Source organism: Solanum stenotomum, chromosome 3 (genome assembly GCF_019186545.1).
Source record: "Solanum stenotomum isolate F172 chromosome 3, ASM1918654v1, whole genome shotgun sequence".
NCBI classification, from domain to species: Eukaryota; Viridiplantae; Streptophyta; class Magnoliopsida; order Solanales; family Solanaceae; genus Solanum; species Solanum stenotomum.
The window spans coordinates 12,322,051-12,349,537 of NC_064284.1; the positions used below are offsets into that span (position 1 = coordinate 12,322,051).

Genomic DNA, 27,487 nt, shown 5'->3' on the forward strand with positions numbered 1-27,487 from the left:
AGAGTCGTTGCCAAAGAAATCTTACAAGGAAGAAAACACTTTTCTGAACTCTCCCTTCCTTTTCCTGTCTCTTACTTTCACTAGTTTCAAGCATAGGATGATAAATTTCTAGTTCTTCAGGAGCTGAACTTCTCATTAAAGGCTCAGTGCCAAAGAGATCTAGCATTTGAATAGTTTCCGGAGAACTGTTTGCATTTTATACACTTACAAGTCAGAAATTGGAATTGAAAAAAGTAAAGATACAGAGGAGGTTCTTTTAGCTAATAAGCTTCTTCAAAAGACACAAATTGTGGAATTTATACAAAAGCATTTTCTTTCAAACAACTTGCACAATTGGTTCTGGCTTCATGTTGGTGGACAGTGGAACTAGAAATTATTTGGTAGGCTGGGAAAGAAATACATCCTTTTTCCTGTTGATCAAAGATTACAAACAAAAGCAAAGCGACTTGTACAGAACTCACTCACAGGGTTGACTATACATCTAATAGGAAAAAGGAAAGAAAGATTAAATTTACTGGAAGAAATAGAGATCACATTCAACTAGAGGTGCAGCAAAGACGGGACCTTTGGCGAATAGCAAGAGTTTGATATCTTGGAGATATGACGACAGTCATGCTGCATTTTCAAGCAGTCTGGATTTTCCAGAGTCTGAAATCTGATGAGCTGAATAAGTCACCCTTTGAGCTTGTTCGGGGTTAAGCTGTCCCCTGCCTGTTAGTTTCATCATCCCAAGATGCATCCACATGAGGAAGCTGATATTCATCAGGTTTGAGAGCCAACGCAAAGTCTGGCAGCGTTGGGGCCGTTTCCATGATCCTACAGCAATCCTCGTCAGGTATAAGTATTTTTCCAGCATGGAAACTCTATATTGGACATTGATTAAACTTAAAACATGCATCAACTATTTCATTAAAAACTTCCCTAGAGACAATAATATCTAACACTTGCTGCATTTCTACTCTTTGTAATTGGATGTCATAACTGCGCTTTTTTTTTTAAGTGGGTGGGGATAGTTTAGTCTATCTTTAATTTTTAAATCTTATTTCGGCTCAAAGGGGTTGGTTTAATTTGCTGTGCAGCAAAGAGGCTTTCCCTTACTATTACAATTCTGTACCTCATCAAAGTCAAGAGGCAATCTTGTAATATGTCAATCCAAATTCAAAATATATACAAGGAAAACATGCTGTTCCTCAAAATCAATATCAAACTTTAGCAATCTACTTCAGATAAGCGATTCTGCAGCCTAGTGTCATCATATCTGCAAAGCCACAAAAAGAAAACTTACTTTTCATAAGAGTACAAATCCCTGTTGATCCGCACCTTGCTCGAAGTGTCCTTTGGGATTTTCTCGGCAAGATACTTCATCGTTCCCCAAAGTGGAGGATTTCTGGATTGGCAAATGGAAGTCAGGCAGACAGAAAAGAAAGGATAAGGTGGGGCAGAAAAAAAAAAGTTATGATAGCATATGCTACAACCACACAAGGGGGAGGGGGACAAAATTAGGTGAGCCTATCAGCAGATGGTCTTCCTGCGCACCAGCAAGCTCATTGTCAAAACACAGCTTAATGCAGTTTCTGATTCTAGATGCTTCTGGTGAAATATCAGTTTAGCATATCAATGGATGTAGAAGTTGCTCAAATGAAAATATGATGTTTCCCAGTCTGATAAATTTTGAGTACTAGACACTACTTCTACAAGTTAGTATGAGCCTTTAAATGTAAAGTCATCCTATTAAGTCTAGAAGCAACCTACTCATTACACTGCTTCATGTACACCGAAATTTAAACAACACTAGTTTTAGATACAGTAACATCTTGAGAAAACACATCCAAGGATATCTTTTTTTTTTAAATAACATCCAAGGATATCTGATTACCATTTGAAGTGATATTTTAGAGGTTCTGTTGAAAACGATGTATGCTCAAAGATGTTTCCCAGAAAGATGGAAACACTAAGGATAAAAAAGAGATATTAACCGGGATATAACACAAATTGATGAATAACAAGACCAAAGGAAACCTGTTGGAAGTCTTGAGGTGAAGATAAACTGAAGATCGGTTCTATCATCTGAGTCACTAGATGAATGCCATAACTGAAACTCTGCACTAACCTATCTGATTGGAAGAGGTATTTCGTAATCAAATTTGATAACTAAAGGAGTTAAACATACAGATAGGTTCCCAATGTTCTTAATAGTTCTGGTCTCTATTATAGATTTGGTTTCATAATTAATCTATAGCAGAGCTGCAAGTAGTTTTTTCCACTTTTTTCTTTTCCAAAATAAGTTCTTTCACTGCATAGCAAGTGATATAAAGAGCTATATTAAGTACAGGGAGTCGAAGAGTAATGAAGGGAAGAAAACGTTAAATGGATCGTCCAACTTTACCTGGATAGAGGAATGGCTGCATTGAAAGCTTCACATGCCTTCTTACTTTCTTTAAGATACTCATCAGCTGCTTGCAGGGCAGCTACCGCCATTCCATGAGATTTTTCTGTGTTTCCTTCGTCAAGGATTAGACCATGATAATAGTATGCTGAAGCCTACACAGAATTTTATGTGTCATGCATAAACTTGTGGTAAGAATAAGGTAATAGATTTAGAAGGCAAAGAAGCTGCAGAAACTTTGCCAAGACCAGTATGAATACATGGATTACGAAGTTGAGTAGAGACAATTTTTAGTCTCCAAAACCCCTAAACTCTTAGTCTTAGTCTCCATTCTCCAAAACCCCTAAACTTTGGAGAAATTCNNGAATCATAGTTACTTTATGCTATAAATACCCATTCCATGACATACTTAAGAGGATTTTAGGTTGCAATTGAAGAAGTAAACACAAGAAAGAGAATCACAAGATACCTTGGCTTCAATATATTTCCACTTCACGAAAAGCCTATGCTTTTCTCCCCAACCATTTGATAATGGAAGGTTCATGATGTTATCTTGAGCCTGCATGGTAACAAAAAAACAAAGTAGTTGATATCTCAGACACTATCTGGAGTAAAGTAACACAGCTTTATTTTCCTCTTTCTATTACTATGTTAGGGGAAGGAGTTTAAAGGACCAAGGACTCCAATGGAAGCAAATGATCCGCATACCCAATGCCAGCTAGTTGGGAATAAACAAGTTACCCGTATCGCAATAAGTATGACATTCAGAGATGCCCAAATTTAATTAGCATTGGAATGAAATGAACTAGATTATAGCAAAATCATATAGAGGATTCATATGGTTCTCTATCAAACAAAGCAAGCGAGTATGCTTTGGCAAGAGGATTCAGTACCTGCTGCCAGTATTTTACCATCTCACAAGCAAGCCTTCTTTTGACAGCCAGTGTTGCTTTAGTACTGTCAATTGCAAGTCCAAGTTGAATATCAACGGCCTAAGATCACCGGTGACAGTAACATCAGCTAGGGAAGAAAATTGAATCCATATAGTACACATTCTCTTAACTAGATATTTAGCCTATGTTGCTCAGACTCTTCAAAAATTTCAACAGGTGTGCATCGGATTCGCCAAAAGTAGTGCATTTTTGGAGAGTCCGACACGGGCGCAGCATCAAAAGTGAAGAGTCCGCGCAACCAAGTATTTAGCAACAGCTAACAGTTTCATTCAACAATAACTATTAGCACAAGGAAGCAAATGGACAACACCATATTACAGCCAAAATAACAAGCATGTGTCTAATGCTCAGGGATAGAATGATATTAGAACTAGCCTGACATAATCTAAATGGCTAAATGCATGAAAGTCTGCTGAATTTAGGTCCCTAAAATTCAGATGATTCATTTCACTACATGCACATTTCTATAACAGAAATTTTGCCAAATGGAGTTGTTTTGCTGCATTTAGATATTAAGCATGCATCCAGAAGATCCTCTTCGCAATTGTTCACAGTTATAACAATAAATCTTTGAAAAATAGATTGCTTTTGCTGTCTATAGATACTAAAAACAAATCTTGCACTTTGTTAATTAGTGTGCATTAGAGTATGCTTCCATCCTTGAAAGCCTAGGTAAGATTGCTTTTGCCGTCTCTAGTTACTAAACACGTTTCTTGCAGTTTGTTAATTAGTGTCATTAGAGTATGCTTCTATCCCTTGAAAGCATAGGTAACGGCATGTCAAGTTCCACTAACAACCAATGCAAAAGCAAAACTACACACTTGGACAGAGACTACAAAAAATAGGATTTCGAGATTGACAAGATAGCACATATAGTGTTAACCTTGCATGAATATTTCATGTTTCATTCCAGTGTTTATTGAGTCGATCCATGAAAAATAATCATTTTCTTCTTCAGCAAATCTGCTACATATGGTCATAGATAGTTCTACAAATCCTATCAATTAATATAGAAATTCCTAGCTGAGCCCTCACACAAAAATTGTGATGTCTTAGGCGCACTATTAGAATGTTACTGACTTTTCTGGGATGTTAACAATATGGTAGTCAAGTAAAGAGAAGCTGAAAGGTTCATCACTAGAAGCAGATTTGTTTTCCTTCATATAATTACATCGTCCAAATTCACCCATAACAATCTCAGATATCATTGAGTACTCATTGATGCAGAAAGAGAGAATATTCAGTAGAGCATGGAAAAAGTATTGGTTTTATTTGGGCATTTTAAATTTTCAAATATGCAACCGAAACAAGATAGGCTATGAATGTGCTATTACCTGCCCTAATGCTTGGAGGCACAATGCTCGCAGAACTCCTTCAGCGAGGTCTACCGGCAGGTTTCTCCTAAATACAAAGCAAATGATAGTGAAAATCTAACCCCTGACATAATTAATTTGAATTGCATAGGTATCAAAACCTTTGCTCGGCTGGCAACTGGGGAAGAACATTTCGAACTGCACAGTCAAGATATCCAGCAGCCTTTAGGAAAATATCAACAGAAGATCGCCTGCTCTCTGTCAGATGTTAAACATAAAATGAGGAAGAAGAAAGAAAAATTTGAAACCGAAGATAGATGAGTCCCAAGAGAAGTTTAGAGACTTTGCCAAGAAACAAGTGTTATAAATTAAAAGAACACGTCAAGACATTTACTTTGCATTTACAGGATCTGCAAAATTAAACATGAGAGAAATACCCACCTTCAGATACCTTTGGTGAATAACCATCAAGAGATGTTCTAGGAAGAAGCAGCAAGTTAGCTTGCGATAATGACAGTGTTGCCATCAAGTGCAAAACGGACAGTATTTCATACCAAGCACTAAACATTGCAGTTTCCTGAAATATTTTGACAAATAAGACAATTTTTCCTCATGGTGGCAAAACCACATGGAAGACTACAGATGAAAAGAAAATATATTCTAGTCTGACCTCTGCATCATCCTCTTGATTGACCCAAATAAATTGCACTTTATGCTGTAATGTGCTACCTGAAAATGGCCAAGAAGACAACATCTCACAATTAAAATCAACAAAGTGCAAATGCTAACGAGATAGCAGCCAAAGTATGTACCATCTTTAACTAGCCCCAAAAGAGCAGGCAAATAATCTTCGAGAGCCTGCAATAGATCAGCAAGGGTTGAACCTCCTGCAAGAAATAGCTGCTATGCATCATATCCACATGTAAGGAAAGAAACAAAAACATGGTCAAATTCTGAAAGATATATCTATGCTTCTTCTGCAACTTACCATGCTGAGTAGCAGTTTTCCTTCTCGTCCTTGTAATTGTGGGAGCTTCTTGCCCTGCCATAACCACTATTCTGGTCCTGAGAGCGGAAAGGCGCTCCACCAGGGTTTTCGACAATTGATCACCAAGTGCAAGAGAGAAATCAACCGGCTTAGGGATACGTAATCCGGGAACAAATACAGACACCTCGCCAATGTTTCCTGGCCGCCTTCTATTCCCACCAGTATCCTGCGGCGTCGAAACAAAGCATCCCATATCCTAAAATTTTCTCGTATCTGCCAGAGCACTACCATAAATTACAGAATGGTCATAAGACAAAAATTATGATAATAAAAATAACGACCTCTATCGTGAACACATTTAGGGAAAAAATTCTAACATGAATAACCCTGCAAAATCATCACAAGAAAATTTGAATGACTCAGGATGGAAACTAGTCATAAAGTGAAATAAAATCACAATAAATGAGCAACCAACAAACAGTTGGCTGCTCACGAGTACTATCCCATAGACTGCTACTAGAACCATCTGTTAAGTCAACAAACTCTTCTGTTGAATATGCACAAAAGGTGTCTAAACAGAATATATAAAAACAAACCAGCTTACCCTGGTTTTATAATCAGCAGATTAGGCAATAGGTCAATTTCTCTAGTAATTTCTGCATCATAAGTAAAGAATATTTATGTGAGTATAGGTGCAAACAGGCAGTAAAAATAAAGAGGAAAAAGGAGATCACAAGAAATGCATGAAAAGTGACAGGTGCATTGGTTTTTCTACATTACCAGACTTGTGTTTCTACCTCTAACAAAAACTTAAAATTCTTCCTTCAATAATGAACTTGGACAGATTTATCAAACAAGTTGGCGGCTTTGAACCCAATTACAAAAAAGTCACAAAAAAGTACCTTTTTCTTCTCTCGAAAGGGGAACTAAAAAGGAAGATGAAAGAAAGAGAACCACAAACTTCTAATTCACGTAACATTGGAGTAAAGAATTGCAAACCCCATTTAATAAAGCAAACGAACATATAAGCAAAACCCAACTTGTACAACTAATTTGAGCCAAGCGCACTAAGCTCATAAGTTCAAATTTATCAAATTATCCCCAAGTGGGTCGATAGTGGAGCAGCTAAACAGCCAACCCCCTATTACCAAAACTCCATAAGCATGAGAATTTAAGAAACCCAATTCAACTCAATTGTATTAAAGCTTCCAAAATCAAATCAAATCAAATTCTGTCGCAGCTCAGCTCAGATTTTGCACAAATATGATCGAAAAACATTGAAATCATTAGACCCACTTCGTATTATTGAAAATTATACCTGGTTTGAAACAGAGGACCCAAAATTTTCCATAAAAAACAAGAAGATGGGGTTCGTATTTTCTGGGAATTGATTCAAAATGAAGCAAATAAACCCTACTATAGAAACTCTTTAGCTTAATTAAGCAAAACCCAAATCCTCTGTGAAAAGGTAAATACAAAGGAATCAACTCAACCTCAACTTGGTTGTAAAATCAGCTGACAAATTTCAATCTTGGAACATTTGTGGAAGAAAAAAAAAAGTGACAAAGACAATAAATAGAGAGGAATACAGACAGAAAATGGGTCTTAAAAAAGAGTTGAAGAAAAATAAAGGAAGCTTCTTCAATCTTCAACGTACAGTTGAAATCTTGATAAGCAATCGTCACAAATAGAGAGATAGAGAGAGAAAATTAAACCCATAGAACAAAAATTATTTTTAAAATTGAAGGGTTAAGAGTAAATTAATATAGTAATAATAGTATTATTGTTATTTGTTACTGCTGAAGTTGCTTTCCAGAAGGCGTTTATTTGTCATATTAATTTGGTAGTTAGTGCTAATGTAACGACAATTATTTGGAGAAGGTGTTTTGCATTTTATATAAGGCCGAATACAGCCTTTTTCGATTTTTGATCACCTCCGTTATTTAATATTAGAGTCAAAATTTCCATCAAATAATTTAGTAATCATAAGAAATTTCAATAATAATTTTAGTTCAAGATATATTATACGAATGCTTTACACCTATATGACTATGTCCCGCCTTCTACCCTCTAATTATATGCGTTCAAGATATATTATGAGTGTTCGTACAAATACTTTACACCTATATGACTATGTCTTGCTTTCTATCCTCTAGTTATATGCTTAATTATGTATATGCTAGAAATTAGTAATGCTGACTTTATCAAAATGTGGTCCATTTGAGTCTTGTTGGGATTTTTATATTCTAATGTTTTCTGAATTTAACTAACAATTAATTCATAATGTGTGTTAGCTTTGATTATACAATAATCGTATTGATAAGTTAGATTACTATATAAATAAATAAAACTTCGTACAACCGTACTCTTGTGAAATAATTAAATGAATTGCCGAAGAACAAATCAAGTCCATTAATGACTCCTTTTAGTTTACATGTGTATAAATTTACTATGGGAAGTATCTAAATTATTCTTACCACTAGTAATTTTTTATTAAAATAGATTTTATAATCTTTAAAATAAAGCAATTTGCATGTTCTACAATACATAAAAATGAGATAGTAGGATTAAAAAAGAATTATATCATATCCATCTATGTAAGTTAAAAGCTCTTATCTACTTGGATAATATGAGCGGAATGGCACGAGGAATCTGAGTTATTGAGAATTAAGATTGGCCGGTATGGGCAAACTAAGAAAGTGTACTGCTGCTAATACCTGCACTAGCCACTACATAGGTGCATAGGAACGGTTATATTTTGATACGCGATGTCTGATACTCATATTGATAGTAATATCTAATGACATTGATCGGATTTAATTTATCTAAAAAAAAAAACCATTCTAACAAAAACGAATTAAATATATGCCAAATAAAATATTTTCTAATAACGGTAATTTGAATATGTACCAAATAAAGGCTTGACTCAACAATATGTCCAGTACAAAATCACAATGGGTTGGCTCTCTAGGAGGGCAAGTAGGGTATACACATTCTTATCCACATGACCTTTTAAGTAGATATATAAGATTTGAATTTAAAATCTTTAATTAAAAATAAAAGTGAATATTTATCGCTTTATTACAATTAAATGTGGAGCGACATAAGATCGAGAAAATGTTCAATTCCATTTAATTTAGAATTGAGATTAAACATTAAATGTCAGTATACCTATATAATAGCACCTCATTATAGTAGCCGGCCATGAAATCATGTCTAGACAAATGTCTTCGACAAGAAATTATATTATTTATGCATGATTAAATTTATATGTTATGATGGATGTTAAACTCTATTTAATTTTTGTATGCACTTCTTCATATTTTAAATTTCTTAATCAAAAAATTAAAAATTCTAACTTCGCCGCTTATTAGAATTAATCAGCCCTTGTCGGTAGGATTTAGGAATGTGTTGTTTTGACTTTAATAGTAGTAGTGCAGTACCTTAATTAGTTCTTTTATTATGGACGTCTGTTTTGCCTATTGGCTTTGCTTAAGAGGACTAATAATACTATATAAAGGATGTCTTATCAACTAATTAATGTGTTTTATTAATTATCTGCAAAATAAACCCTTTTATTGCACTAATCCAAATGTTTTCCACACGTGGAAGTATTGACAATTCACTAATCACATAGTTAATTATTCCCAAAGAAAGAGAAACCAAAAGAGGCGTTGTTCTTACTCCATCGATTTTATTAATCGTGTGTTGTTACAAATACGTAATCAAAATGTCTATGTTTTTTTTTAAAGAAAGAAAACTAAAGCTTCACCAACTTAAATTATATAGTTCTAAAATGATAATTAAATTTAGATATGAAGATTTCTCCATATAATAACAGTACTAAATTTCAATATACTTCCTTCGTTCTAAAATATTTATCACAATTTTTTTAAAGATTCAAATGATATGAACTCTGATCAGATGTATTATTTATTTTTATCATATTGAATCGTTTCTTGATTTTGAATTTATAAAGTTTGAACCGCATGAATTTTTCCTTGAGTTCCACTTGTTAATCTTTTGAATTCTAGTAGCATTATTTGATGGAGTTGTTTCGTGTTTTAATTGGGGGTATTTGGTTCAAAACTTTTTGTGTCAAAAGAGTGACTAAATATTAATAGTTGGTGTAAAAATAGCTACCTATTTCCTCCATTGAAACCTCATTGGTAGAGTTTGATTTTTCTATCCTAAATTAGATACAAGATTAAACTATAAATTGACCCCTTAAGGACCCCCTTAAAGTCTTAAACTATTTCTTAGTCAATTCTTTTTTTAACTATCAATGAAACAATTACTAATTGTTATTGTTATCACTTTTAATATTGATGACTCATGTAAGATGACAATTACAGTAATATACAATAACTTAAATTTTTATTGCACAGGCTTTGACTTCCAAAGGGCCACTATCATATATAGATTTAGGTCCCATGCACTTGAAATATTGAGATTTATTAGGGATATTTACCTAATTGAAGCGATAATTACTTCTTAGATATTCTTGTTAATGAACTAAATCATTGGTAAACATTTGTCAATATCAAATGGCTTTACCAAATCAATAAATGCATGTCACATGTATAAATATATATACATAAATATTATTTAACTTTGATCAAGACCATCTTAACCCGGGGCCCCATATTGGGGTGCCCATTTTTAAAAAAAATTACTTATATATGTTATTTTTCTAAAAAATAATTATATGTACTATGAGAGTTATGATTTCTACTAATGAAATTGCATATGAGATGAAAATAAACCTGAATTTCGTAAGAACAATTTGATGAAAATATGGATAGCGAAATCACAAAGTTCCTTGAAGAATCTTTTAGAGTTGTTTGCTTTATATATGTAGAGTAGATCAAATTATTTTTTCACTTCAAAATAGATTTGAAGCATATGAAAATATTTTTGATTTCTTATTTAGTGGTAAAATATTGAGATCACTAGATGATGAGAATTTAAAAAAAATATTATCTTAACCTTGAACTTTCTTTAACATGTAATAGTTATTCTGATATTGATGGGTTAGATTTATTTTTTGAACTAAAAGTGTTAAGGGAAATAATGCAAGTAGAAGATAATGATCTAATGAAAATACTCAATCAAATAAAAAGACTTGATTCTTTTTTAAATACACATATTGCTTATAGAATAATGTTAACAGTTCCTGTAACCGTTACCTTNTATTTCCTCCATTGAAACCTCATTGGTAGAGTTTGATTTTTCTATCCTAAATTAGATACAAGATTAAACTATAAATTGACCCCTTAAGGACCCCCTTAAAGTCTTAAACTATTTCTTAGTCAATTCTTTTTTTAACTATCAATGAAACAATTACTAATTGTTATTGTTATCACTTTTAATATTGATGACTGTAAGATGACAATTACACTAATATACAATAACTTAATTTTTTATTGCACAGGCTTTGACTTCCAAAGGGCCACTATCATATATAGATTCAGGTCCCATGCACTTGAAATATTGAGATTTATTAGGGATATTTACTTAATTGAAGCGATAATTACTTCTTAGATATTCTTGTTAATGAACTAAATCATTGGTAAACATTTATCAATATCAAATGGCTTTACCAAATCAATAAATGCATGTCACGTGTATAAATATATATACATAAATATTATTTAAATTTGATCAAGATCGTCTTAACCCCTAGGCCACTAAAGTCATCGTTTGGGACTCCATATATTTTGCGGGCCCCATTTAAAAAAAAACAATTACTCTTACTTATATATGTTATTTTAAAAAAATAATAAATTATATGTACTATGAAAGTTATGATTTCTACTAATGAAATTGCATATGAGATGAAAATAAACCTAAATTTCATAAGAAATAATTTGATGAAAATATGGATAGCAAAATCACAAAGTTCCTTGAAGAATCTTTTAGTTGTTTGCTTTATATATGTAGAGTAGATCAAATTATTTTTTCACTTCAAAATAGATTTGAACCAATTGAAGCATATCAAAATATTTTTGATTTCTTATTTAGTGGTAAAATATTGAGATCACTAGATGATGAGAATTTTAAAATGTATTGTCTTAACCTTGAACTTTATTTAAAATGTAATAGTTATTCTGATATTGATGATTTAGATTTATTTTTTGAAATAAAAGTGTTAAGGAAAATAATGCAAGTAGAAGATAATGATCTAATGAAAATATTCAATCAAATAAAAAGACTTGATTCTTTTTCAAATACATATTTTGCTTATAGAATAATGTTAACATTTTCTGTAACTGTTGCCTCAGCCGAAAGAAGTTTTTTCGAAATTAAAATTGATTAAATCTTCTTTAAGATCAACAATGTCTGAAGAGAATGAAAGAATTAGCTATATTACCATTTGAAAAAGAATTATTATAACAAATTGATTATAAAATAGTACCTAATGACTTCGCATCTAAAATAGTTAGAGAAGTAGATTTTAAATAAAAGTATATGATGAAAAAAAATATATATTAAGGCTTCTCTCTTAAGTTTCGCTTTAGGCCCCTAATGTTATTGAGTCGACCCTGACTTTAATTTGATTACATAATCTTTATAGTTATTTCATTAAATCACTTAACTACGATAAGTTACGTTAATTTGGTATAAACATACCATACAAATAAGTTTTTACCATAAATCATCTTCCTAGAAAATCCTCTCTTTGAAACACGTCTCAACTTTGCTGAGAAATTTTTGTCAGCAATGTGCGTATATTACATTTTTATTTGAAGTCGATTATTTGTTTAATATTTATAGTTTATAAGTGAGAAATGATAATTAAACCGCTTATTATAAGTAAATTACTCCAATTATTATTCAATCATTTGATAACTAGAATCATTCTTAATAAATATCACGATTGCTAGATTAAATATATCCCCTTGCCTACATACATATTTGAATATATATAGTTATTCGAACAGAGAATTGTAAAGCATAAAATGATTAGAAAAAAGTATGTATGGACCATATTATATGTTGGTGCAAATACTTTCACTTGTGTGGTCTATATCACTTTATCATATGACCAATATTATGAAACGATTGAGAATATCTCCATTATATAATAAATAAATATATATAAAGTCATGATGAATCACATATATTGTTTGAAGAACCCATTACAAAAAGACGTCAGTTTTAAATTTGGTGGCAACAAAAAAAGACGAGTTTTTCAATCCAACAAAATATGTACAGATCTGAATCCGATTCCCTAATATATAAAATCTGGTCCTAACCCAAACAAAGTTGCTTCATTATATACTATTAGCTCCACTCATTCATATTTAACCTAGGATTTATTAAGGTGAAAGCTTTTCACCGTGAATTTGTCCTCGACACTTCTAATATATAAAAAAGAAGGATCTCAATCATTATATTATATCCCTCGATGATTACCTTTATCTAACCTAACTTTCATAAAATAGGGGATCCCGTACTATTTATTTTTGAAAGAAAAATATATCACGTTTAATTAGTCGGTGATTTTGGTACTTGATGCATCTGTAAAGTATCCAATAATGGAAGAATTGACATGGAACAGGGTGCACACTGCCCCTCGATCGCTTTAAGAAAATGACTTGTTAATCCAACTACTTTAGTAATTTTAGAGAAATTTATAACAATTTTTCCTAATTTGGAATACTGTAACATGTTTTATGTACATCGACTGTGTAGAGCTATTTTCACAATTATGTCATCAGAAGACTATTTCATGTAACACTGTGCGAGAAGTTTTTTTTTTAAGTACTAATAAATAACTTGAAAAAAATGGTAGTAACTGTTTTTACTTATTATTAATTTTTTATTTGATTATATTATTTAACTATGATAAAATTATGGTATTAATTTGATAAGTATTTAGGATATTTACATTGTGCATGATTTTGTGACGGAGGCATGACCAATCAACAACTGCAAAAGGACATGGGCGCCGTCCATGATCTATATGAAAGCATATTATATATACAATTTCTTAATTTCTTTTGGACAATAATGTCAGTTTCAATATATATTGGTGACCTAAACATTTTATTTTGACTTTCCATCTCTCATTTCAAATTTAAAACATTAATGAAGTAGTATTATTCATCATATATGCAAATTCTTGTAACGTTGGCCAAACAAATGTTGAAAATATTAGTGTACTACTAGCCTTATGTGGTCCAAAATTTGTACTACTACTCAACATCAGTGGTCGAATCATAATTTTTATTTAGATAGTTCAAATTATGAGTAGGTGAACACATGAAAAAAGATAAAAAGAAAAGTTCAATATCTATTATATATACATTAGAAATAATTTTAATCATATATAAATAATATAATTTTTCATTATGTGAACTCTACGTCAGCTCATCGTGGTTGTTCAAATTAGTATGGGACAAACAACTACTCAGTGTACGTGTTACGCATGCAAAGTCTAGAATTTGTGGAAAAGAGTTCAATTTTAAGTGAAAACGATTCCTAAATATCTAATAATGATAAATCAGAATTCAATTGAATTGAAATTTGAAATGGACAGAAAAAAAAGAGAATGATACAAAATGCAGCAACTACGTGTTGATCAGAGGTAGAGTCGGCTTAATTATGAAATATCATGTCGATCGCTCTTTTTCAACATTAAATTCTTCCCAACTTATTTTATAAGAAATTCATAAGACTGATTAATCATCTAATATTGAAACCTCATTTTGGTCAACATAATGCTGAAATCGAAAAACAAAATATTGTACTATCGAACGTTTATTGTATAAATCGATCTTTTATTTAGTAATTTCTCTAGATTTATATATTTTATAAAGAAAATGTTCTAAAGATTGTTATTTGTTAGAATTGCATTCATCCGTATGTGCTACACTCTCAATTTTGAATCTTTCAACTCTTAACACATAATTTTTCTATAGAAAGGAAGAAGGGAAAGAATTCAATTTTAGTTGAAAACGAGTTACTCCATAAATATCTAATGATGAATAGGGAACTTTGAAATAGACTGACAAAAGGCAACGATGCAAACCTTACATTTGTTACTATTATTTTACATAAATATGGAGCAGCTACGTGGCATGGTTTGACTGTTATACCATTAATGTTTTAATTAATACTAGCATTTTTTTTTATTTCAATTTATTTGACATCATTAACTTGGAATAAATTAAAAAATTTGAGTAAAAAAAGGAACTTACAAAATTTGTTATCTAAAACCTTCTTTGATCATTCGTGTGACATAGATATATAGTAGAAGAATTTTCAAATTAAATTATTCGTAATTATGAAAAATGACATTTTGGTTGCACCAAATTAAAAAGAAAAATGTGCAAGTAAATTAAAACATAAAGGATATTGTATAATTGGGACCAAGTTAAACATTCGTATGAATGTGAATCCTACTTAAGAACAAAATACAAAATAAAATTATTTATATTAATAATATTTGTTTTTAGAACGACTAAAGAGAAGGATATTACATAAATTTAAAAGAAAAAAGTGAAATACATCAACAACTTATTAACATTAATTTATATAATAAAATAAAATATATATTTTAAGTGATGAACTTATTTACGGTTAACGAATAAAAAAGAGGTGAAGAAATATCATGTGAATTGTGAGGCAGAGACGGCAACGGAAAGTAACCAACTTTTCAGCATTTGACAATTGCCCATAAAAGCAATATCACGTGCTGTCAAAGCCAAGCAGCCGCTTCTCTCTTGACGCGTGTCTTCCATTTCACCTTCCCCTTCTCCATTATTATTTCCACTTTCCTCTATATTCATAAATTCAATTATTGTCTAAAGCGCGATACAAATTTAGTCGGAGTTTCAATGTAGGCATTAGATGGAAAATTTGGAAAAAAAATTCTATTATTGTTGGCAATGCGGTATTATTTTTCCTGTTTCAATTTATAAAAACCATTTAACTTGAGCATATTTATGTGACATGAATGAGTCATTAAAAGAAATAAAAAAAAACTGAAGTTAAACTGTTTAATTAGAGCCAAATTTAGGAGGATAGAAAGGTATTCACTTAAATCCTTTCAATAATAATAAAAAATATTATATACATAAAATATCTTTATATATAAGAATTAAAATTGCCTCAATGATTTAGAGTTTTAAAATACATGCTGAGATTCTAAGTTTAAAACCCCATTTTTTTATTGATTAATAAAAAAATCTTATAAATTAAAATGAATGATGTATTTTTCAAGTTCTAACTTTTATACACATATATATATTATTAGAAAGTTTACAATATCAAAGCTACATACAAAAATATAATAAAAAAATATTCTCAATAAATTAGATTAATGACCTTAAAATATTGCTACAAGTAATTAATTAGATCATGTTTTTTTAAAATAGAAAAAAATCAAGGTCGTGTTTTGTTTTGTATGCTTTCGTCATGCTGGTGTCTTGGCCACGTGGAAGGTGTACGTGGAAGGAGCAGGGAAGTTGGTCGGCGGGGGCCCACATATGATTTGTTAGGTGGGCCCTGGTGAGTTTGCCGCTATCAAATTAAAGATTCGAGGGAGGGACACTGCAAGATTTCTGGAGAGGGAAAAAAAAAACAAATAGAAAATGATAGTACCCTATCTTTGATGTCAGATTTCAGATTTTTTGTAAGTTGATTGATTTGATTATAAAAAAGTTTTTTTCTTTTTTTTTCAATGCTATGATCTTCTTTCATGTAATTTCAATTTATGGAGGATGATAATTAGAACAAAAAATTAGTAGATAATTGAATGTATATCTTTTTCACCTCCGTAAGCTATCAATATTATTCTTGTAATTTTCTTATTCTCAGATTTCTATTACTATAGGTTATTTATGTAACCTCGATTATTAATTTTGATATTATTTCTGTTTATTATTGTTGCCTTTTTTCAGCTTTTTTTGAGTTGAGAATTTATTAGAATAATGAAAATAACTTTTCTATTTTCTCATGATAAGAAAAAAATATGTGTAAATATCATCCTCTCCCAACCTCGCTTAGAAAATTTGTTGTTGTCTTCCTCCGGAAAAACTTTTACAAGCCTTGTGAAAATTGCTATTGTCTTCCTTCGAAAAGACTTTTATAAGCCTAAAAAAATATATATTTTGTATGGACTTAGTAGTAAAATCTCATTTTGTTGAGTCATTGCTCATTGGACATTTGAAACTTATTATTTTCATTTGTTAAAATTCATGTCATATAGAATCCATTAAAATCTTTGCTAAGAATCTCTTCATTTCCCAGAAAGAATGTTTAAATCCCTATTTTGTTGTATAATCACAATTGATTGTTTGGCAATTAAATTGAACTCAGAGCCAAACTCAAGATTTGAAGACAGGGACACCATTATTTTTAAAGGAAATATTATTTCCATCTAATAATAGTTGTCCACCATACTATTTTGAGATGTCCAATGATATTTGTCCATCTTATGAAATTAATAGATAATTTACACTTAGTTTCTAATTTATTCTTGTTATTAATTATTTTTTCTATTACGTTTTTTAATACATTGTATTTATTATATTCAAAGGATAATATTGTAAATTTACCCTTCTATTTATAGTTTCTTAAGAAGTATGCAAAATCAATAATGAACAAGTATTGCTGGACAGAGGGAGTAAAATTTTAAAAATAGCCCTTCATCTGAGCTCAAACTTGCAGTGTTGCGAGATAAAGTGATGATTTTAACCAGTGCATTCAAATGAACTTTAATTACGAGAGTGCACAATTAGTGTATATATATATATATATACACTAAATTTTTTTAAAAAATTATCAAATATATGTAAACCCTTACACGACACCATGCATGTGGGTCCGCCTATGATTGAACTGCTGGATACTCGATGTTGTTTTTGATATTATAACTCTCGTATTTTAGAGAGAAGATGCATATAAATATAACTCTATAATAAATGGCTACAGATAACATAACAATCAAACTATTATCTAAAAGAAGCAAAAACAAAACTTATATTGGTTCTTTCCCATTCTTGGGTGAGCCCATTTATTGATGATAGCAATTTGGATAAAGATGGCAAGAAAATGGGAAAAAAAATAATATTTTTTCTATTTTCCATTTTCTCATGTATGTGGCGTTTGGGGAATTCTTTAGGAATTGACGTTTTTTGTTTGTAATTCCTTCTTTTTTTACATAAGTTTGTTAGAAAAGAAAAGGGTGTTTCAGTAATTATCATTTTACTTTGTTTGCTCCATGTAGGGGTGTTTAATGATTGTTGAGTAAAATTTGGATGAGTTAATTAAACTTTCATCAAATTGATAAATGAGGAGCTTACATCTTGGAAAAAGAGTCTGAAATATATTTGAATTTTGATCGAAATTGCAGTAACGATACCAAATTTTGGAAAAGACCTTTTACCCCCCTATACTATTTAATAGTGTATTTTAAATGTATATATATGTTCACGTGGACATCATAAATATTGCATAATTATAAATAATAAATTGTTCACGTAGGCACATATATACTTTTTAAATACACTATTAAATAGTGCAAGGGTAAAGGGTCCTTCATAAAGTTCGTATTGTAACAACAATTTCGATCAAACCCTTTTCCCTTACATCTTTAAGTTGAAATAATTTTGGTCAAGCTTTTTTGGCTTGTTTTCTTACAGTAATTTGTTACATCTCCTTTTGATAAAAATAGTACTCCATCTGCCACAATTTACCTGACGTACTTTCATTTTTAGTCAATTAGAAAAAGAATGACATATTTTTATATTTAGTACAATTTAACTTTAAATGTTTATTTATCTATGAAGTAATTTCTAGGCTCTAGCCACACAAATATGAAATATTTATCTCTCATTTTAGACCACAAAATTCAAAAGTCTTTCTTACTTTCTTAATCTTCATTCCGCCAAATAAAACTAACTCATATAAATTAGAATAGAGAGAGTAACAAGTTACAATCGCTTGAAAAAACTTGTAAATAATTGAACAAGTATAATAAATCAGCGTCGCGGTATTTTTTTTGGTAAAACTTTCTTAAATTAAGATAACATCCTGCGCAGGGGAAGGCCCAACTGGCCAGAACTGTAACGTTTTCTGGGCCTTCTGGCCCAAAGTTTTATAACGAGTAGATTTTTGAATGAAGATCCATCAGCTCTTTCCCTCCTCTCACAACGGAAAAAAATAATTTCGATTAGGGTTTCCAATTGATTGGCTGATTCTTCTCATCGCTTTTTGTGATCTGCAAATTCGATAGCTGAAAGAGCTGATTCATATTCCTGAACGTAGATTTGAAGGTGACGGTTTCTCCATTTTTTTACTTCTTAAACTTACTCGGACCATTTTAGGTTAAATTTTACTTTTGTCATTACTGGGTAATACCGTTCATGGCAACCATGTTTTACTTACGAATTTGAAGATCAGTTGGTTATGTTCCTTTCGCTGGGAGTAATTGTCAAGTAAGTGTTGAGAAGACGGATTAAGAAAATTGATGGAATTAACTGTGAATTACTGTACTGAAGAGTAATTTATGTATGCACATACTGTAATGCTCAAGCTAGCAGTACCAAAGATGTAATGTTTCGAAATGAAAGGATTATAACTTTTGGTTTCACTGTAGCTGTTCATACTAGGGACCTATTTTCCTTTTTATGAGTTTTAATTTTGTGTCGTCAATATGGTTAACATAGTAAGTCGTTGTGCTAGTAGAATATAAAAGAGAAAGCTTACATTGAACCTACTCCCCTAGAATGGCGTGGGATTTTGGTTGTAATCGCAATTTTGTGAAATTGTAGCTCAAAGCTACTCTTTGTCTTCCTAACTATGTTTGTGTTTGCTGTTTTCTTTTCATTTCTTTTAAAGTGAATTGTATCTTGATTATGCTTTACTCTGTTCATGTGTAGGAGCCTATCAGCTTCAGGTAGATAGTTCTCCAAAGGAAATTTGTCATCAGTAGGCTTTTTATTTGACTGCATGAGTTGGTCTCTGGACAATCAACTTCATTATGTAAAAAACACTTACATGGTTGTTTTACTGAATGTTTCTATTAGTTTTATGCTGTTCTCATTGCAGTTTAGTGGATGCGTCCACTTTTACATGTTGTGAATGCGTTGTTCAATGTCCTTGCATTAGATTAAGGCAGTAGGCTCTCATATGATTTTTTTGAATTATTTTTAACCTAATGTAAAGGTGCTTCTAACATGAGATTTCTTCTTCCAGGTTTGTACTGCTCTTTATATTAAAACATGGAGAAAACAGACGCTGTAATTGCTGAAGAAGGAGTTCTGGATGTAAAAAATCAGACAGAGAAGTCAAGTGTTCTATCTCCTTTACCCTTGCAGAAGAGGGGGGACACTGGAGTTGCAACAGAATTTTCATCTTTGACACCAGCGAAAAAGAATGAGCAATCACACATTACCCATGAAATAGATATTGCTGAGCTCCCTGAAAAGTCCGCTCCTCCTTAAACTAGATTACAAGTTTATCCATATAATGTTTTCTAACTCTAACAGTGAGTATGTATTGATCTCCAGATACAGAAACTTGTCAGAGTTCTTTGATCGCATTCTTTGCTCGCTGAGGTTGCTCAATCTACGAAAACGGTCACCTACTTTTCAGAACGTGTCCAGTCAGGTTGAAGTACTGACAGGAAGGTAGCTGGGCGGTTTCCAACCTCATCTTCTCATTACTATTTTATTTTGACTATCTTATCAGAATGAATTTCCTTTTATATCTGTTCTATTCTCGAAATCTCTTTCCTGCATGTGGTAATTGATGATTGGTCTTACCTCTGTAAATATTTCTTGATGGTGGCAGCTCTCTTTCTGGTTATCATTCTTGAGAAAATCAAAACAAAATGTGTCCTGAAGCTAGTAAAACATGTTATCATTTGTCCCATTTTCCACCGAGTTTAGAAGGCTGTGATTGGTCCAAAGGGCGGGTCACGGACGGATTTCTCGGTTATAAAAAAAAACATGTTATCATTTACATGAATGATATTACCTTCTTCAAGCTCTTGTACATATCTCTTCTTTTAGAATTATCCATGTTTGTATCAAAGCCTTGAAGCATCGAGTTTTTTTTTTTTTTATAACAAATTGAAGCTATTAAATGTCATTTGTTTCAAAACCAGGTGAATTTTGTTTCACCAAACATCATTCTCTAATAGTGTGGTTGAAAAAAAAAACTTTAACACTTTTTGGAAACAAATGCCGCCTAAATCCGTTCATTGAACTTTCATTAGTCTAAAGAATATTTTCTGATTCATCGCTCAAATATAGTTGTATTAGTGAGACACATAATATGCGTTGCTGTGGAATAGTAAATCTTTGGTGTTGCAAATAGCATCATTTACTGAAAAGAAGAGCTTGGGAGTTGCTTGCTTTTAATCTGCAGAAAATTGTGATTTTCAAAGGAACTAGAGCATTATGTATATTATAGTTGTTTGTTGACTGAGCCATGTGATTGGGATGCATGTTTGTTCTATTACCAAGACCAACTAGCTCACTGGTAAGCATTGGTGGGTCACGGAGATCTGTTTGGCTTGTTAGTTGTTACACAGATTTTCCCTTATATTATAAGTTGCAGGGAGTGAATTATTATGACTTTCTTTTGTGATACTTAGTCCTGCTTTTGTTGGAAACATGTGAATTTATGAATTTTATGTAACTGAGGTTTGGAAGGGTGGTAAAGTGGGTTCAAATTTGCCTAGAACTGAGGGCGTAGTGTTGATGTGGATTTTATGAGGTTGCAAATGCTATCAGTTTCAATTCATTAGTAAATCTACTGTCCACTAATTGCATCCATAAAATGTATCATACACGAGTATATTGGTATCATTATCATTCTCAGTCGATAGTTGGAACATATTTCAACAATTAAGTTTATATTCCTCTACTTCCTTTTGTCAGAAAATTCACACACAAGCATCTCGCACAGATAAAGTACATAGTTCCTGAAGCCATTCAGATAGATAAACTACTTGTACATGATGCGAGGACCATGTGTATGAAGCCAGATGTTAATATTACCTTGCATTTTGATGTTGTGGAAGATCACCAAGAACACTCGAAGTTTATGACCCTCAACAGTCTTTTTGCATCCAGGCTTATGAATTTTCTCCGCAAACATGCTCAGGTAATGACCCTTAAAGTTTCCGTATTTGACTGTTTCCGGAAGAATTCTTCAAATTAGTCTTGACACGATTAGGAATTGGATATGTGGAATCTGGTGCTTCAGTAAACAGTTGCATCTAATTGAAGAATACCCTCCTTATTTTTCTTATTTTTCCACGTGTGCATAAACTTTTTCTCCTCTAATGCATGAAAAAATTGCTGTTTCATAACCAGATAAAGCTAATTGATCAAAAATATTTCTCGCAATATCACATAACTTCAGTTGCTGATTTATTAGGTATTTTATGAGGAGCTATTGCAAAGGATTTCTTTATTTGGATGGATATAAGTTGTCTTAATCCTGAACAGTGTATTATAATTCTGTGCATTAGGTTTTGGTCTTGCTTTAACGCTTTCTTGAAATAATTTGCTCTTTAAATTGGTTTTTGAAGCTTAGAATGAGTGATATCCCACTATTTGGAGGTCAAGACACAGATCATGCATCTTTATTTGTGCAACTAAGTTGATTCCATCATATATATACTCTGAGATTTTCATTTTCTAATGTAAGCAGGATTGTGACATCCCTGAAGCCGTACTTCCTGACCCGTTTAACCAAAGATGCCTCACTAGCAATGCAGACTTGCCTTTGGATTTAGCAAGTTTTCATGAATCCAAATCATTATCATCATCCCATCTCTGTCCATCCTTCAGTCCACGCTTTTCTCGGCAAACGGCTTTTGCAGAAGCAAAAATAGATCAGTTCTCGGTACCTTTGTCCACATGCTCACCTTGTGAGTCTGAGTGTACATTGAATCGGGAACTTGACTCTAAAATGACATCTCCTGAGTCATCCAAATCTTCCATCAACCTGAACAATGTTGAAGAGTGCCAACCTATACCTGGTTGTAGTTTGGTTGGAAATGAAAGAACTCCTATGAAGATTCTGCCTGAGAGTGAAATAATGCTTGAAACACCTGCTCAACCGACACCTAAGAGATCGGTTCCAATTACCGAAGACAAGCACAAGAAAATGACAGACCAAGATTCTGTTGTTCTGAATTTAACTGTCAAAAGGTCATTAGATTTTTCCACATTGGCTGGCGAAGAGATGTCTTCAGATTTGATTTCTGGAAGTCTAGAACAACATCATGACCTTAACATAGAAAGGAAGACTATGTCAAAGGAAGATCATGTTAATGCTGATATATGCCCTAATGAGGTACTATTTATTACCTGGGAAAGTTCTTAGATTTTCTTACATTTAGAAAAGCCACAGAATCTTCTGATATCAATGTGCGCACTCAATAGCTTACCCAGGGATTACTCGTGTTTCTCTTCAGTCATTTAGTCTTGAAATGGTGACATACACTATCTTTGACTAGTTTAAGATATTTTTTTTCTTTAATACTGTAGCCGGTTTTTGCTGTCAAGATATTTCCTTCCGCTCTCTTTTGTATAAGCAGCTAAGTAATATGCTAATTTGGGCATCTATTTCCTGGTTGGCTATTTGGTATTAGTAGAAGTGTCTTGTTGCGCATCTAAGGGTGTGATTTAATGGTCAAAACATTGAGTTAATACTTTTGTGCAAAGTAAAAGAAGGGTAAGGTTTAGTGATTTAGGTGGAATCTTTATAAATAATAATTTTAGGCAGAATCAAGTCCCTGGTACTGGATCAATAAATTACCCCCTCCCTGCAAACAATATGTGATGGCTCAAAAAAGTCACATACAAGAACAGCCAGAGATAAGTAGTAGAATATAACAAGTGAAAACACTATTGCCTTGTGACAAGAAAGTGAGAACACTATTAAATGGTGGATACATCAGTTTTCATACAATGATAATATGTTGATATTCGGGGAAGTTTCCCTGATGTTTAAGTGGTATTCTAAAGTGAAGAACCCACACATGGTTCTCTACAGAAAAAAATCCAATCATATATACAGAAGTTTTTCATTCATCTTAGACACTCTTAGACACTCGTGGTTAAATGGGATTGCCATCATTCAGGTGTATGATTGAGTTGCTTTATGTCTACTTAGCATATATTCAAAGGTGAAAAGGAAAGTGAATATGTTGCCTCAACATTTTTCGCTTGCTTTATTGATATGTTTACCATGAAATTAATTGTGAATCTTCTGGGTAGGTTCAAGAAAAGAGTTGCTCCTTTAGCAAGGAAGAGAAGATTTATCCAAGTCATTTAACTGCAGCCCGGCAAGAATCCTTCAGTTTATCTGATCTTGTTCGTCTAATTCACCGCATTTTTCAGTCTGTTGGCTGTCGATCAATGACTAAAGTGGAACTTGTTCACAAGATCATAGTGAATGACTTTGATATTGATGAGAACAGTATGGTCAAAAGCTGTATCCATTCTTTTCTAATTTTTGCAGACTCATTTTCATCTACTTTATGATAGAGTTAAATGTATTTTGTCTTCATGTAGCTGATGTGGAAGGGCAGATAGAACTTCTTGAAAGGCTAGTTCCAGATTGGCTATGTAAGAAGTCTGCTCCTACTGGAGACCTTGTGTACAGGTATCTATTGTGTAAAACATTGTACTGAATTTTGTTCTGATATTAGGAGCATGGTGTGGTAGGATTATTTTTTTCTGTTTTAGAGGGTCACAGGTTCAGTCTCCAAAGGGATTTTCTCCACAGAATCTAATTTTCCACTGATATTTAGGTGATTTCATGGGCTTTGGAGACTCTTCTCCTTTAAATTCTTTATCCATATTATATTTTTGAAATTTGGTTTTTAGAAGGCAGGGTCAATATTGTTGCATTGATAGTTGCTCAAATGGCTTGGTACCAGCACATCTGCTGCTGTTTCCTGGCATCTGTTTTGCACAAACCTTTTAGTTATTTTCCCTGTGAAGAGAGAAACGAGAGATAATATTTTGTTGATTGGTAGGTTAACAACGTAAAAGAGGGCTCCTTATATGGAGTTTGAGATGAAACAAGAGAAGTCCCCTACTCTTTCAGATTCCTAATCAATTTTGATATAATAATGACTTTCAACAATGACAAAGTCATTAAAAATATTCTATAAGTAATTTTAACGATTCGCTTGGAATTTTAACTCTTCTTGATTGTCATTTAAGCTATCATTAGCTTCTAGCATCTATCATTATTGTCGAGGATTGTTGAGGACCATAAACCAATAAACCAATAAGCATTGGATATTGTTCACTTGAATAACTTTTTATCGTTAAAGAGGAGTATATGGTTGCATAAACTTTTGGAGAATGTTAATTTGCATGGCTTCTTTTGGTGGAGAACATGATTGCTTTTTTTTTCTGGGTGCAGTATCAAGAAAGCTTCTGACTTGAACTCTGTCTGCGAAAGGGTTGTAGGTGTATGATCTATTTGGTTTAAGGTTTGTAACCTTGCACTTCTATTCTTATAAAAAAAATGCATTGATAAAACTCACTTACAAATAGAAGGGGGAACAAACTATCCCGACCAGCTTGCACTTCTATTCTTATAAAGAAAAAAAAATTCACTTACAAATAGAAGGGGGAACAAACTATCCTGACCCTTAGATGCGCTGTGAAGACTCTATGAGTGCGCTTCTCTGCGAGCATGTGATAATTTATCCTCTTTTTCAGGGACATTCTGTTGGAGTTGCTCAAAGTGGATACATACTTATGGTTCCTCGACCTACTTGCAGCATATACGAGAATATGATGCATTCCTGGAGTATTAAAAGGGAGGGTGATGGTTAAGTCTAAAACATGTAGCGAGTGCATACATTTGTATTGAAATATTTTCTGAAGTAGAGTGGTATCAATGATGACTGCAGAGCAGCTTGTTTGCATTTAAGTTGCAGTAAATTTGTAGTATGTCATTGCTCAACTAATTGATTGATAAAGCAGTTTGGTGTTACATTTCCTCCTTGTCATTCTTCCTTTTACTCCTTCCCTCCCTGAAAAATTTACATTTATTCTTTTTAACACTTCCACAAAAATTTTTAATAGGGAAGTTATTTTCGAGTCATTGTCCTCATTTTGTCAAGCAAATCTTGAATGGAAGATTGCCAAATTTCCCTGTCGATGCTAAAACTTTTATTTATTGGATATCATCACTTGAAATGTGCAGAAAAAAAGTGTTTTTTTTTTTCAAAATGCATGTAGAAACTACGTCTATTACAATATTTAACTATGCCCTCAATCCTCTTCTTCTCCTCCTCCTGCTGCTTCTTCTTCTCCTCCAAATTCTTCTCCTTCAAATGCTTCTTCTTCATGTTCAAATTCTCCTCCTTCTTCATCTTCAATTTCTTCTTCGTCTTCTTCCTCTTCTTCTTCTTCTTCTCTGGGAATACCTGGACAAAGTCATATACAAAATTTGAGAAGAATTAGAATTTATTTAGATTTGTTTCAAGTATATAATCAGACCTACAAATTAGAAAACGCCACCAAAGTCAAAGGGAAGGCACACAATATTTCTATGAAAATGTCCATTGGCTCAGTTGACATGTTTTTAAACATAAATTTGAAAGGAATCGGTACCATAAGTCTCAATTAGGACATCACACGAACTCAAATACAAAATTGAACAGAAACTAACTGGTACCTTCGATGATAAATAGTTTAATGTCATTCAAATTTTCAGCAATATGCTCCTGATCATCAATCAGTACATCATTGTCGGGTGTGCTATGGACAGAAGCCAACGTTGGATGGAAGCAATACATGCGACTATTGATTCTGTCCAACACTGCAGCATTTTGGTACACATTGGTATTAGTATCATTCTCGTATAGATCATAATGCCGTGTCTGGGGATTCTGTACCAGAAAAGACACTTGCTTGCTGTCGATCCAGACTGGACAGCCTTTAAAATTGCCTTGCTGATTTAAAACGAAGTTGTCCAAAGTGCGGGGAACCATCCAACATCTGTTTGCACTGTCAAAAGTAGCAATGACTATGTGCATTCTGAAAATGCATACAAGGGTAAGTAAACCTTTCGCCCTCCCTATCCATATATCCTGACCACTGAAAATTTTACCATAATCGCGATCAAGAAACTCAGGACGGTCAATTAGTGTAGCCTCTTCTCTCTTAGTATCAAAAGCTAGAACACTACCGTCTTTTCTGAGCCAATACAGAGAATCGCCCCAATAAACATGTGGACCACCAACACATAATGATACGAAAGAATTGGTCCTCAGTTGGATTTCACGCCACAAGCCAGGTTGCTCTGATGAAAGTAGGTGAAACTTGTAGAACAAGTTGGAATTTTCCTCCAACTTATTGATGGTTACCAATTTGTAGTGATCTGCCTTTGGGTACTCAACCGCTAGCCCTATGCTTTCTATATTATTTGGCGGAACATTTGGGTATGCTATCAATTGGTGCTCTCCAGTCATGGGATTGAAAACACAGTAACGCCTAACTCTTTCAAAATCAATGAGAATGAGACCATTACATGAGGCCAGAATCTCAATTTCATCGGGTAAAGTCGACACAGATTGAGTGATTGGGTTTAAGGAGATCTTGCAGAAACTATTTCGTACTGACCACCCATCATATACTGTGTAGATGAGTTGGGTAGAAGAGTCTTTATGACGTTTGAACAAAATTTGGGCAAATTCAGCATCATGAGAAATCATATCTCTAACTTCCTTTGATAGAAGTTTATATTGAACAACTTCCTTCAAGGGCATGCGGGAGATCTTCTCCCTAAGGGCATCGACATCACGTTTTTCATTATTATCCATATTTTCTTCTCCTCTCTTATGTTG

General features: G+C 32.7%; 3 protein-coding genes across 8 annotated transcripts; 1 reads left to right on the forward strand and 2 right to left on the reverse strand.

Annotated features, from left to right (window-relative positions):
- Positions 1–247: 247 nt before the first annotated feature.
- Positions 248–7,337, reverse strand: LOC125858208 (uncharacterized). 5 transcript variants are annotated; one of them, XM_049537920.1, is made up of 13 exons: positions 6,959–7,337; positions 6,245–6,296; positions 5,641–5,913; positions 5,465–5,539; positions 5,323–5,381; positions 5,094–5,229; positions 4,814–4,910; positions 4,674–4,740; positions 3,280–3,378; positions 2,856–2,945; positions 2,387–2,541; positions 1,286–1,387; positions 248–816 (listed from the first exon to the last, which is right to left on the reverse strand). In XM_049537920.1, exons 3-13 carry the CDS (start codon positions 5,891–5,893, stop codon positions 696–698), a joined length of 1,254 nt encoding a protein of 417 aa, XP_049393877.1. In that variant the 5' UTR covers positions 5,894–5,913; positions 6,245–6,296; positions 6,959–7,337; the 3' UTR covers positions 248–695. The 5 variants fall into 5 exon arrangements, with proteins under 5 accessions (XP_049393877.1, XP_049393878.1, XP_049393881.1 ...); XM_049537921.1 differs by having other exon boundaries at positions 5,641–5,924; positions 6,959–7,329; XM_049537924.1 differs by having other exon boundaries at positions 7,134–7,307.
- Positions 7,338–18,715: 11,378 nt separating this feature from the next.
- Positions 18,716–25,629, forward strand: LOC125860722 (CDT1-like protein a, chloroplastic). Of its 2 annotated transcripts, none has more exons than XM_049540739.1 (9): positions 18,716–18,926; positions 19,849–20,080; positions 20,163–20,282; positions 21,540–21,765; positions 22,318–22,965; positions 23,892–24,093; positions 24,189–24,279; positions 25,051–25,120; positions 25,353–25,629. In XM_049540739.1, exons 2-8 carry the CDS (start codon positions 19,875–19,877, stop codon positions 25,103–25,105), a joined length of 1,548 nt encoding a protein of 515 aa, XP_049396696.1. In that variant the 5' UTR covers positions 18,716–18,926; positions 19,849–19,874; the 3' UTR covers positions 25,106–25,120; positions 25,353–25,629. The 2 variants fall into 2 exon arrangements, with proteins under 2 accessions (XP_049396696.1, XP_049396697.1); XM_049540740.1 differs by lacking the exon at positions 18,716–18,926 and adding an exon at positions 19,531–19,549.
- Positions 25,630–25,910: 281 nt separating this feature from the next.
- On the reverse strand, positions 25,911–27,463 carry LOC125858678 (putative F-box/kelch-repeat protein At1g20790). Its single transcript, XM_049538505.1, has 2 exons — positions 26,317–27,463; positions 25,911–26,065 (listed from the first exon to the last, which is right to left on the reverse strand). Exons 1-2 carry the CDS (start codon positions 27,461–27,463, stop codon positions 25,911–25,913), a joined length of 1,302 nt encoding a protein of 433 aa, XP_049394462.1.
- Between the last annotated feature and the right edge of the window lie 24 nt (positions 27,464–27,487).